Here is a 14,438-nt window from a genome sequence, read left to right on the forward strand (position 1 = left end):
TTCAACGATATAGCAGATTTGTTTTCTATCAAACAATTGCTCTTAGGTGAAGCTTTGTCGTGCCATGCCCTATTTTGGTGTGCAGGTGCATAGGAAAGTTCAATGTTTAATATAACAGTTACTGGTTATAATGGGTTTACTGTGAAGTAGTAGACTACTAAAATGCGAAAAGCTGAACTGCCCTTCACAATGGCTGAATGTGTTTAAGTGAGTACTGCCATTTCATAGATACACACTTGCGGGTTGCTTAATTTGTAGCATTACAAGTCAAACATCGAACTGGTATGGCTCGTGTACGGCATGCAATCATAATTCTTTTGATTCTGAATGTAGGCATATGTTTTTTTGCCAAACAGACATAAGAAATCAGTTCAAGGACTTCACTTCTAGGCTGCGAAACTGAAAAGGGTACCTTATTGATGGCGACCAAAGATAGGCCATTTTTCAAATGTTATCGATTTCTTTTGAGACTATGATCTTCTGTATTATTTGTTATCTTCCGCATGATACCATTACATGGTTAGTTCTCAATCAGATCATTCTTATCAAAAATAACAAGTTAAAATTGAATTAGTTACTTTCAAAGTTTTAAGATAGGATTTTGTTAAAGTCTATGAAAAGTTCATAGCATAGTTTGTATTTTGTACTTAATGCCGATTACCACCCGGCTAAATCAGTAAACTTTCATTTTTAAATTTTTATCGAGTTTATAAGACAATCATTAATTTTCTTGTGCCACTTTTTAGACCCCTCTGTAAACTTGTATAACGTATTTCTATAAATGCGTTTAGCTTAGAAATGAGATGATAACGATAAGCAGGTGACACTTCATTCTTAATAGATTAGGTCAACAAAGTTTTTGCGCATTATAACGATCCTTATGTATGTTGATAATGAATTTTTGACGTAGGTAAGATACTTTATGCACAACTAAACATAGGATCTACAAGCTGCGTTTCGTTTGTTGGATACTTTCCTATTTTTCGTATATGTTATACACTATGAGTCTTTGTGAACTAGATGAGCTCATGTGGATGATTTGCAAGCTTCTGTTTCTCCTAATTATACATATAATTGGTTAAAAAAGAAAAAAGTTAACGGAAACATTTATGAACGCTCCAGAGATTATAATTTCAATATCAATGCAGGTTAACTGTAGACAATGTTCCACCATCATTATAACAACTAGTAAAACGCCAATGTATTTACAAACTGATCTATTGTTTACAGTTATCTGTAGTTCAGGGGTCTACAATTAAGAACCAAATTTGAAACTGAATTAATCCTTTGAATTATCAATTCGGTCTAATCAAGCTCGGGCAGTAGTGCTCACAGGGCTACGAGACTTTTCATTAAGACAGCAATTCCATTGTACAGCACAGTTTTTAAAAATCAACTATCGGAAACGATTGCGATTGCGTGAGAACCCTGGCCGATGACCCCGGACATGTTTAGAGAAATGGAAGTTCGTATGAATAAGGAAAAAGCAATATCTTGGCTTTTAATCAAAGACACCCAAGCTATACAAGAGGTCTCAAGTTGGCTGTCAGGCTGAGGACAAAGATGAAACGTTGGCATACGAGACATATGTAATATTTGTGTCAAGGTCTAAAATGTGTAAATTATATTGAAGTGATAACGGAACATATTGTTAGTGAGGAAGTTATTCCGTGATTCGTCTGGTTGTCCTTAAATACTCTTGGTTTAGAATGTTTAATATGCCCTTTAATGTCTTTTTTTTTCTAGAAAGGCTTCATTAAAAAGTTTCCATCTTTGACTCACAACGTGAAGTTGTACGTGATACATTTATATATATATACATTTATATATATATATATATATATATATATATATATATATATATAAGGTACAGTAGACTTTAATAAAATGTAGTCTAGCTCTATTAATGGCTTTTCTTTTACTGTTGCAAATCTAGTGAACATTTCCCCAATTTGTTTTGTTTCTTTGGTTTCGTTAATATGTTTGCTTATGGTATTCCCTGCACTCTTTTGGGAGGCTGGGCTAGGACCCATATTGAACCTCCGTTTGCATTTGCTTATGACATCTTATCTTTTAAATCAAACTGGTAGTGTTTTTTTTGCTGCAGATTTTTTATTGGGTATAGCGGAAGGATCTTTTTTAGAAAATGCAGATTTACACAGAGGCCACAGTATATGATTTTATTACCCGATGGATAAGTTCTTCATCTTATTCAAAGCAAGTCGTAGCATCATAGTGGGCTACCGATATTGTTGTAAATAATAAAGGTTATTTAAAAGTCAGAATACGTGTGAAATTTTCAATCGGTACGATAACACATTTACCACCAATCGCTAAATTTTTGGTGAGCTTATAGTCTATATGCGATTGCTGATACTTGGATGGTTTCGCCTGTTTTTCGTTCGTTTTTCTGACGAGAATTTTCTGAAGGCGCTTCTATATAACTGTGGAACAGACTTCCTTTATTCTGATAATGCCACTTTTAGCAGATTAAACTGAACATCTAGGTGGCAAGCACGCTTTAAAATTATTTATAACTAATAATGCAATAACTTAATGTTAATTTGTGGAGTAAAGGATCGATCTTTCCAACAGACTATAATATTAACCAATAAACTTGAATTTTAGAACATATAATTGCTGTCCCGTTTTAGAAATCTTCAAATCGTACAGCGTTGCCGCCGCAGATATACCGTTTATCGATGCCTGCAGCCAATCTCTACTGGCGCCACATAATAGGCAAATTTCTTCCGTCAACACTACACACTGTGTACATACAAGCATTGATCAAAGTACGACTCCTAGAACAACGTAGGTGTGCTGCGTTCTTCCGCTTGAATTTTAGAAGAATTTTCAGTGAAGTTTTAAAAAGTGCTTCAAAAATGAAGGTGAAAAAATCTCGATACTGTTATTTTAAGTGCATTCTTCGCTAAATGTGCTATTTTTTTTACACACAATCGTGCGGTACCCCACCTGCAACGAGGATAGAAGACGAAGCGAGTACCTCTATGTTTTCGTTGTAATATATTTAGTTCTAACCAAAAATTCAACACCTTTCCATTCCGGTTGATGACGAATAGTTTGCCAGCGAAATTGGTTTATGTGTCATTTTTAACAATTTTTTTTTCAACAACAAGTAATTTCTTGCCTATTTTAAGATATCTATTGTTTGAGCGTTCTACGTTTTGAAGCTTATCCAATTACCGGCGCGCATTAAATTACTGGCGCGTATCCTGTTCATCGTATTTTGTAGTCACTGGAGGTCCATTCTCAATGAATCTTATTTTTTCAATTCTTGTTGATATCATAAAATCCTGTACGCAGTAAGGGATAACGTAGTCATTCACCATTATGTCGAACGTGAGATATGTTTTTGATAAGGTGAAATAGCTCGGCTAGCTCGCGAAACCATATAGTGTTTGGGTTTTCCGCGTTAAATCTACGCACAATTTAGGAATCATACCCAGATGCTCTCAATTATTTGATCTGATTCTCTGAAGTTCAGTTTCATTCCCACTGTTCATTAGAAATTGATTCCAAAATTTCAAAAGTGTTTTTGTTATATGGACATGTGTTCAACGATCTAATTTTCGTCTGACCGCAAACATTCCATCTTGCGTTGCATCTTCCTTTGCCGATTCTCAGGTGTCTTTCTTCTCTGCATAATTACTACTATTTGACGAGAGTTCCTTCGATGCGCATCATGACAGCTACTAATTATTCGTTTTTCTATCCCGTGTTAACTCACTAACAGCTCGTCTAAGCTAAATTTAGTTACAATGTTATTATATCCAACATAAATGCGAACGATCATTCGTATCTTGGAATAACTAACACTAAAAAGTTTATATTTAATGTTTTTTTTTTGTAATTTTGATTTGCTGATAGCTTAATATTGCGTCAAGTTGCAAAACTGTTTTTGCTCTTAAGCGTCTTGTTATTTTTCTGTCTAGATCACAGCATTTTACATGAAATTAAAATTGTCCTATTATTTCAAAATCATACAATTTCGATATTTAAGAAAACTATATTGACCTAACCTTCCATGCAAGGTCAACTTTGCTTTATATATTTATTTAATTCTTTTACGGTTCCGATCCCAAGTATTGAATTGGTTTTAGATATTTACACGTATTTTGTTCATTGAAAATATAAATATTTGAGTTCATATGTTTGTGGAACGCCATCACAGGTTAAGAATGAACTTTTTTTTGTTAGAAAATACTTACTTTTAATATATCAAATAAAATAATAGAAGATACATAATTTTGCTTACGTTATAATCCTATTGGTCCTGTTCCTTAGACACCATTATATAATAATATATAAAACTGTGATATGCTAGGTTACCGCCGACTTGGATTTTATTACAGGTGACGTAAAGAACGTCGTGCGGTGTTGATGTGAGTACCACGTGGCTTAGTCGACGTAGTCTAGCATCTCTAAGAATATTTTACTAAATCAAGAAGAGTTTATATAATCATAGTTTAATTTAAACTGAGTGTTCGTCACGGCAGGATAGGAGAAAAAGGGGCTGGTTGCATCCTGGTATATTTGAGTGGTTCATTTGCGACACTGACCCGTGGTAGAATCTCATACCAATTTGCTTTAGAACAGAGAAAGATACGTACGTAAACAAGAAATTGTAAGGTTTTCGCCAAGGTTGCGATTTCTCATTATCTAACAGATCTCCTTCGTTGACTACGTAGTGGGGTGGATTTCTTCGTGGGTTGCGGGTACTCAATATCGATTGCGATATCGATAATTGGTGTGTGATGATTCATTTTCAGACCGGTTGTTTGCTCGAGGGTTAGGCTAACATAATCCTTGGTGGATTTTTTCGTAAAAAAGCAACTAGCCAAATACGGTGCTTGCTTGCTTGCTTGCTACAGCTGCCTTTCGTGCAGGTTTATAAAAAAAAAAATTATTGTGCAGAGATAACAATCCTTTTGCTTGGATTTTCATTTACGTCAACGTAACTGTAGTAACCATTTTTCAAATGGTGCCGTGCTTTCATCCTAGTAGCCCATGTTGATTAGAAGTAGACATGCAAACAAAGATGACCTAAAGCAACCGACTATCGAGCCTGGAACAGCTTGTTCGACGTTGGATGTTGGATGGATGGAAGGACGAAGAACTTTCGAAAACGACTTTTTCCCACCTGGAATATGTTCTCAGCTATATGTATAAACCAACATTGATCTGGTTAATAAAAAGGACTAAGGTTTCAAATAGTTGAAAGCCTCGACATGTAGCTTAAATATACTATACTGGTAATTGTTTTTAGACAGGCACAGGTACTGCAAATGCCGAAAGAATTATTAAACCAGCAGCATCCATTGAATAACAAGATCTCTGAAGTTGGCTACATGGAGCGAGAGTCTTTCGTGATGTAAGAGTACACACAAAATAATATACAAACACGCTTTCGCCTGTTCCATGTGCTTCATTGAGGAAGGGTAGGCGATCTTTGCTTGCTTCTATCCATGTCATAATAATCGATGTCGATAATTGCATCTTAGGCTTAGTTCAGACTGCGTTGTTACTGCAGGGTTGCAAAATTAAAGTGCTCACAGAGTTGATCTGGAATGTGTCCTAAACCTAAAGGTGTCGGTGCGTAATCATGTGGGTTCACAATGGTTAACACGAATAACTGAACAATCTCCTGAAACATTTACGTTCCATTGCTTGTTCAGGAAGCATGAAATATGCCATTTAAGATATTTTCAACAGACATCTGCGTAAGTGTAACGTAATTTAAACTTTTAAACAGAAATTTGTGAATATACTTTATTACCGTCATTGCTGTACATTTTCGCATTTATATGAAATAATAGTGATTCGTCAAGGACTAGCGGTTGGTGTTAAGAAACATATACTTACTGCAGAATATTTTTGACATTTTAACATTTTTTGTGGCAGCTAATTCGAAAACTCATTTACTCACGATTTTTTTAAATGCAAAGTTCATTAACCTAAGAGTTGATTATTGTTCCATGAACTGGATAAGAAGTTAGCCGACGAATAAATTGTCTATATTAACATTAATGACACCTTTAGTCCTAGTGGAGCATGCCACTCGAGTGTAATCTAAGGTTTTTTTCCCTCAGTTCTCTTCTATTTTATAGTTTTTGTCTCGGTGTAAGGGATATTTTTCAAACCAGGGATCTACACAAGCTCTATGCTAATGATTCGAAGCTATACGGTTTCGTTGATAGTGTGTGGAATCGCTTATTGCTTCACCCGGCAGTGAACGCTGTGCATGCGTGATGCCAACAGTGGCATGACTATGTCTATCCAAGCATGTATGGCTATATCTCACACAGAATAGTCTAGTAAATACTTATTAGGTAATGTAACCAGTCGTCGACGAGTAACTTGAAGTTACAATTTTGCGGGAGCTTGACTGCAGTCTCCATATGGGCCAGATAATTTAGGCGGCATCAAATAATTAGTCTCATTTTCGGGTACCTTGTGATTCAAAAGCTTGTACTTGATATTAATCTTTACAAGGGTCTCGTTGTTCCGAGATATTCATACTGTCCCGAAGTTTGACTATCTTATAGGAGAAAACACGTAGATGCTATCAAATGAGTGCAAAGCGGTTTGCTCATATAGTAGGCTTTAGATGCGACGTAGATAGAATGAGGCATAAAAATATTTTGCCACCGGCCAGAGTGTGCACTTTATACAGTAAACGGTACAAACAGTTTGCGTTCACTTACGAACTAGACTAATTAGGTAGATCGGTGTTATAACCAGGCTGAATGACGGGATACTCACAGCAGGGACAGCACACCCGAGAAAGGACTTCGAGGTTTCTTTGAAAGTATCTTTTTCTTCTATATAAATATCTATCGCTATTAATACTACCATTGTTTATACTACTGAAACACTGTCAGCTTATTAATAATCTGCCTTTCTCAATATAATAAATGCGAATATGGCTTAGCTAAGAAAAACTGTTTCATTTAAATGTCAGCTGTATTAGCACCTTTTTAATAGACACCCATGTGAAATTCTCTTAAAAGTTACTCAAAATCACTGCCTTGTTATAGCCGCATAAGTAAAACGGTTTTTTGGTATTTAGAAACATTTTCCCACATAACGCGCTATGCTAAGATTTGCCTTTCAAAGGCAAGTTCTACCCGAACGCTGGAATTTGGGTGTAGGAACTGCATTTCTACTCAGCCCCTCGAGAACTTTTGACTAACACCCATAAGTACCAGTTACACGGGCTCATATGAAAATATTCAACCGCCATTTCGTTAGAGGAAGAATACAATAGATTACTGCCTGCGGCAATAGTCTTGCAACCATACGTAAGACTCTGGCGGAAAAAAGCCAAGAAGTTTGTCATTTATGTATCAAGATAAAGGAATACCATAACATAAGGAAAATTTCAAGCTTAAAAAGTTACCAAGAAACGCATTGAAAGTTGGCTTGCAGCAAGCGAATAGCAAAATAAATAAAAAAAATGATATAAAGCGAGAAAGGTGACAAATTCGGTAAACGTAAGAGATCTTTATTACTTTTTGCGAATTTTTTAGAACGGTTTTGTTATCAATAAATTTCGCCGTTGAACATTATATTAGCTTCAAAATATTACCGTATATATAGTTTTTCGTTTATAAAATATCATCGTTGCTGTGTTTTGAAAAAGGCACATCCACTTCAAGACGCAAGTTTAGTAATATGGATGAGACGGCAGTCAAAGCTTGGCCACAGTGTAGCACATCAGTAAAAAAAGAATTTCAAAAAGCAATTATGCATACTCTTCAACCATTAGGGATTTATAATATGGTAATATAATCATTCGTGATGAATCAGCAAAATTGTAAAAAATATATACGTACTATACTATATATATATATATATATATATATACGTAGGCTCGTGGCGGCAAGCAATACAAGAATGTTACCATTTCTCGAGTATGTATTAACTGTGTCTTAAATGCCTGATGCACTATGACAAAGAAAGAGCGATCTTCTTTGCCATTTTTGTATGTGGTACGAGAACGTTTTTTATTTGAAGAACGTATATGCTATGAAGCTTACCGATCAGATGCTGAACCACCCGTGCACGCCGCCTTTTCCTATAAGAATAATGCACAATCACTTGCAACTTTTTGCTTGCATAAAGGTATATTGGAGACAAAATACAAAAGAGGCTTTTTGCCATTTTTTTTACTTAATAATACTAGTTTTACAATACGTATATAGTTTTTTTTATGAAAGCAAAGTAAAAGAGGATCCTTCTTGGGCATATATTTGCGGATCTTATACGGTGACGGTATTTGATACGGCATCGGAGGTGTAGTAATGCAATGATTGTGGGCTTCAAACAAAATTACAGTTTGCAGCTGGATTATGTCGGCCCTTACGACATCTGATCTTACAGGTACAGCCCCACTCCATGCGAATATAACCCAAGATAAATTGCAAAGTACGATAAAGATTAGTATGCGTGTTAGAATAACTTAGGGTCAAAAACGAGTCGAGGTCACTGAGCATTTTGGGGGCAAATATCGTAACACAAGATGTTTGAGCCATGAAGAATGGTTCGTACGGCACTCCTGCATAAAAGTAGATACGCAAGATTTGAAGTCATAAACAAGTTTTGCGCAATCAGAGAATTAGTCCTATTTTTTGTTGAGGATTGATTAGGATAGTAACGAAAGACATCGGGATTTGCGGTCGCTTCATCAGAACTCCATCTTTAAGTAGGAGACAAAGTCGTACTTTATGGACCTTCAGAACATCAAGCAGTACGTAAGGAGAAAGGTGTGGAAATGCTTCGGAAGTGGCACACAGAAAATTGTTGTGTAAGATCTGAAGTCCAAAATTTCGCAAGAAAGTTGCTAGCTTTCAAGCCACCACGCACTATGATAATAACCGCTTCTTCTTTTGCAATACTGATTTACAACAACTGTTATTTTCCCTAAGATTTCAGATCGACGATACTAGTAACTGGGGATTGTGATAATAAGCAAATATAATTTGTTTTCAGGTTCACTGGCACTGTCATCATTGTGAATGGGCCAAGGCAATTCGTCGAAGCACTGATCTTAAGCAGAGCTTCGTTTCCATTCGGTTTACTAGCAAGAAACCAACTAACCATAGCAGTGTAACCGAAGGTATAAGACTGCGTGAAGAGTTGCGATGGCGACAATAATAGCACGCGTCAACGCAGCAATTAATTTCGTTACCGATCTAGTCGGCTACACAATAAGGATTAACTACTTCCTAGGAGAGGCGCTCTTTACGTTACTGTCATGGGCTTTTGGTACGTTGATATCATAAATACTGAACAAATTACGTATAAAGCATCCCATGCACTTCAATATGTTTAGATGAGATGATCTAATCGTTTGTGTTGGCAGCCAGCTGTCTAAAGTAATGCTTAACGCCTTAAGCAAAACGATTATTATGAGCTGGCACGACAAACACTTGAATTTCGTGTGATTGCCTGCCGAAAAACTAAATTATCGTCAAATCAACGGATCGCCGTTTAATATCTAAGTGCACCGAGTTTCACGTCCGGAACCACTGCTTAGGGTTGCCAAATGTTTAATTCAAATAGAAGTACCTTTAAGGCTAGTGTTACTGTTTGTATGGCCTAATGAGCTGCCCGCTGATATTAGAGTATCGAATTATTCAATACATGCAATAAAATTATCTATACAGGTCACGTGACGACGGGAACGCGGACGCTGCTGGCACTAATCAAGATGGCGGTTTTTGATCTAGGCCAGTTTGTTGAGGATCTAGGTGGATACGTGGCAGCGTTGGTGGCTGTCGCGGAAGGATTGGTCAACCTTAGTTGTCAATTAGTAGCTACTTTATTTTTTGCTTTCCTCTCAGCTCTCGCATCTTTTGTATCAGTTGTAATAGGGGTAGGCACCTCGGTGTATGTCACAATCAGCTCTATCCTGGACGCTATCAAGCAACTCACACAGGTGATTATGAAATTCAACATTACGCCAAAAACGCAGATGCTTGATGCGATAGAGATTCACATTCAGTACATAGTACGTAGTTATGAAACTATGAGGTGTTTCGAAAAAAAGGGGCCGAATACTATTCATAAATGTTTTACCGGTGGCAACATCGTTCTATTTGAATGTCTCGAATAGTCTGTTATGTTTTTTCGTCCTGCGTATAACAGAATCATGATTAATCGTCATTATTTTCTGCTATTGTCGCCGTTAATCTCTTCTCTCCTCCCTCTCTACTTCGTGATAGGTTGGCGCCAAAAGTCTAGTACTCGTGTTGCACACGATACCGCTTGGCCTGGCAAATGGTGCAAAACAAGCCTGTCGAGCACTAGTGGCTGGATGGCTGGCAACGAAAGAGGTTGCCATAAGTGTAGTCTACAATATCACTGATGGAGTGTGCCTACAATATCGCAATGCACGAAGCCTCTTTCGGGGTCTACCTGGAGAAGCTTACCTCGGCGTTTTTCTGTTAATCACCTTGCTAATGGTTAGTTAGTTAGTTAGTTAGTTTGTTATATATATATATATATATATATAATAGATGTACTTGATCGAAGAAACTATTCAGTAATCATGGTGAGTTCTATTCGGTAAGACAGTGGGTCTTCATTTGCCAAGGGTTACGTATATTTGCTCAAGACGTACTACAATATGTGTCAGAAAGCGTATGGTATCCTGCGTTGCACTCATTATATAGTTCTACTAAGAGCTGGGGATGAGTAATGCCCATTGACCTAAAATAGGAACATTACGTTGTGCTTGATCTAAAGATTATCCCACCGCTGTAAGGCTTTACTGTCTTATATACGTATATTTTTTTCTCATAAAAAAATATGTATTTTCTCGTACAGTATCACTTACATTACAATATCTATGTTTCTTAATTTATTTATAGTATGTAAGTTTATGTAGCTGTAAGCTGTTGAAATTACTTACAAAGGTCCTCCATCTAAGACTAGCTTTAAGCAATCGAAATACGAAGTATATGATACTGTTTTATTGAACAAGCTCCATCAAGCTTCCAACTGAGCCGGCTTTTGTGTTTCTAACTTCTATTGACATTATTGTTCAGGTGGTTCATTACACTATACGTGCTATCTACTTGAACCGAGCTTTGCTTCTCCATCGATCTTATCACGTAACTATGAAAGTACTGTCGACACTTCGCAATGGAGTTAACGCTTCACTCTCCTTAAGCTGGTTGCAAGCACTGCCTGATAGGATAGGCGGCACCTCCTCTGGAAGCCCCGGAGGAGAAGAGGAGATTGACTCTTCGCCTTCATCATCGTTTGAGTCGACGCCGCCCTACAATCTGAGACAGAGAAAGCCTGGTACAACCTGAATGTTTTTTATTAATTAAAATTATTTAGTTGTCGCTTTATTTCTACATTACTGAATCTTTCAAATGACTATAATATGTTGAACTGCTAACTACGTAGATTAGAAAGCGTATCTGATACAGTGGAGTACTCCGAGGAGAATATTAAACAACTAGTAATAGTTTCTTAATCGATGCCATCTATTCCGTCCATTGCAGGCCAACGGTCATCGCGTGTGTCGCGTATTGATTCTATAAAGCGGCAACTCCAGGCAGAGAAAGAGTCTCGTCTATGTGTCATTTGTAGTGACCGCCGGCGCAGTGTTGTTGTTCTTCCGTGCCGACACTTTTCCTTTTGTGGTCCATGTATTAATCAGTCAGTAAGATACTACGATCATTGTCCTGTTTGCCGCACAACCATTGAAGAGGTCGTCCCTGTCTATCAATAGCTTGACTACGCCCAGCAGCTACACTACCAATGTAATGCTATCTATTTTGTCTAGACATAATAGGAAAAAGAGGAACAATCATTTTCACTAATTGATATTTTGATACTCGTGATGACAGATGATTGTTTTAGCAGAGAGAAGATATATATAAGAACGCGCGTCAGTAATTAGTGGCATTGGATCTGTGACCGTCGTGATCGTCCGGCATCTTTGTTGTCGTGTGAATGGCAAGAATTCGTTAGTAAATAGCTCCTGCAATCAGTATTTGAGAGATTTCTAGCATTATACAATTCTATACTTGTACAGTAAAACGATCTTCATTCTCAGAAAGCGTCACTCTCTTAAGAAAAACGAGTTCCCTCGGGTTGACCTAAATTTTGTTTTCAAATTTAACTACTGCAGCAGTATTTTTATAAATATTGGCACAATCTTTTCCATGATGGTGGGATAACGGTGAACGTCGTGATGTACAATGCTTCTACAACGATAAAATGCTTAAATAATGTTTATAATGGTCGAAGAAAGAGAAACGCGTATGTTGGGCTAAGCACTTGCTACTATATATATACATATAGAAGACGTTCACTGTTATCTTTTAACACGCGTCCTGCTAATAATAGAGGTATATCCATGGAGACAAGTACGAGTAATTAAGATAAATTATAGATGTTAGAAAGACCTTTTACGTCGAGCTAGATTTATTCTCACGCCATCACACTGCTAAACATCGATAAGAGATTTTTCCGTTGAATTCAATCTGCTAAATATGCTAACCATTGTAATAGATAGGGTTGACTAGGTGGCCGCGAGAATATCGTAAATTCTGGGTTTGAATATACCCTGAATGGCGAAAATAGGTGATCGGTGAACAGGATCAGAGTGTTCGAGGCTACTGAAAGTTTTTATGTAACATCTGATTATTATCGTTCAGGTCTAAACAGGATGCTGCTTGAAAATGAATTTTAGCATAAGCACCAACTAGAGAAATAGCTGCGTTGGATATTTCTATCTAAGTAAGGCACTGCAGTAGTACCTACCCTTTTCGTAGGTTACTTAGTATTATTCCGCTCTAGCAGTCAACGAGTGGAAATCCGAAATTTGAGTGAAGACCTCGAGCAAGGAACTCAAGCTAGTGCGAATGCTATCATGTATTCGTTTTGGGCCTTTTTAAGATTAATAATAGCTTTATGAACGTTTTAGTGTGAGTGTATGTTATCTGTCTGTGTGGTTGTCGCGATAGCAGTTGGATCTTAACAGCGTACTAGCCGAATTAGAGCGTTCGTTGTCTGCCTCTGAGACACGAGTACGCTAGATAAGGTAATGGTCGAAACACACATTTGTAAAAGCGAATAAGTTGAGTGAAACGATGTGCCTGAGTGTCTTCGGTTGTAAATTCATTCTATCCTATATGAGTACAAGTGATGAGAACGGCTGCATAGACCGTGAATATATCTTTGCTATTGTACGCTTCGTATGCAGGGCTAATACCTTTCACACCACTTCCTAGGTACTTTTCTTTTCCTACAGTCAAGCGAAAGTGTGTTCAACGAGCGGCATTGTGCTACCATGTTCTCTCATATATCCAAATTCAAAGCATGGATTTATTTGTCTTTAGAGCAGCGAAAGAACAAACTTTCATTATATATATAAAAATGTTGTCCTACGTTAGGTTCGACGTTGTATGGGAGAAGGATCGATACATGCCGACAGCGTAACGTACAATGTAAAAATAAGAGTTGTATAATAGTACTGCACGTTATGCTAACAGACATTACCTCTAGCTTGGGTTATTTAAGTCTAAGAAACATACGCACACACGTACATTCTAAGATTGCATTCATTTTAGAGACGTTTCCGATTATCTGGCCGTTGATAGATGCGAGAGTCAGCTCAGGCGACTAAGTAGAAGCCGATTACTAGCCACTAGTTGACCAATTGTCGCACTACCGGACGAGATTGAGGAAATATTAAACATCAGCAGAGGCGATAAAAAAATACCCTGCTGCATTCAGGGACTCAGTCATATCAAAGATCCGCTTTGTGATGACTCCATAACATTTTCTCTAAACGCATAGTGTCTTTTGTTTAGCTTCGATTCAGTGGTGTGTGCATTTGCTGTTACCCGTATGCTAAGAATGGCTTTATGTGAAAATTCAGTTCACTGCCGATGATGCCATGATCAACCTTAATGTGCTCGTAGAGCAAACGTTTACGTTTGAGACAATAAAGGTCGGTTCCCGATTCGCCGCGTGTAAGTATTGCAATCCTGTTTAAACAGATAAATCCACTGTAATCAGGCAAGCGATGTTGTTTATTGTGATAGATAGCGTTATTTCAATTGCTGCGTACACCTATTTTTTTACGGCGACAAACAAAGTATCGACTGGGCTAAATTCACTTGTCAACTAAATGTGGCACAGAAAGCGAGCCACCCAAATACAGCGGTCTACGATACGTAGTAACGGAAATGACTTTTTATTCCCTGGAAATAGAAGCACTTAATTAAACGTTATCTACGTTTTAAATTAAATTGATTAATCTGATTTCAGATGTGGCAAGGGTAATCTAACGCCACTGAAACGCAGCGGAGTTCAGAGAAAACTCTAGGTATGCGTGCCTCTCAGAAATATTTTATGCCGATTATAACGATTAGGTAAGCAGTTAGGAGACT

General features: G+C 37.3%; 1 protein-coding gene across 1 annotated transcript; it reads left to right on the forward strand.

The window, feature by feature from the left end:
* Positions 1-9: 9 nt before the first annotated feature.
* LOC111245228 (uncharacterized) lies at positions 10-14,229 on the forward strand. Its single transcript, XM_022793298.2, has 6 exons — positions 10-207; positions 9,013-9,288; positions 9,690-9,961; positions 10,248-10,487; positions 11,073-11,331; positions 11,538-14,229. Exons 2-6 carry the CDS (start codon positions 9,165-9,167, stop codon positions 11,765-11,767), a joined length of 1,125 nt encoding a protein of 374 aa, XP_022649033.1. The 5' UTR covers positions 10-207; positions 9,013-9,164; the 3' UTR covers positions 11,768-14,229.
* Positions 14,230-14,438: the final 209 nt, after the last annotated feature.

Source organism: Varroa destructor, unplaced genomic scaffold (assembly GCF_002443255.2).
Source record: "Varroa destructor unplaced genomic scaffold, Vdes_3.0 BEIS01000002.1, whole genome shotgun sequence".
Lineage (NCBI taxonomy): Eukaryota > Metazoa > Arthropoda > Arachnida > Mesostigmata > Varroidae > Varroa > Varroa destructor.

Excerpts from the sequence above, each read along its gene's own strand:
- LOC111245228 (XM_022793298.2), top strand. The coding sequence starts at position 9,165 with ATGGCGACAATAATAGCACGCGTCAACGCAGCAATTAATTTCGTTACC. Across the intron at positions 9,289-9,689 it reads GTTACTGTCATGGGCTTTTG|GTCACGTGACGACGGGAACG; the intron begins GTACGTTGATAT and ends TTATCTATACAG. Across the intron at positions 9,962-10,247 it reads CTATCAAGCAACTCACACAG|GTTGGCGCCAAAAGTCTAGT; the intron begins GTGATTATGAAA and ends ACTTCGTGATAG.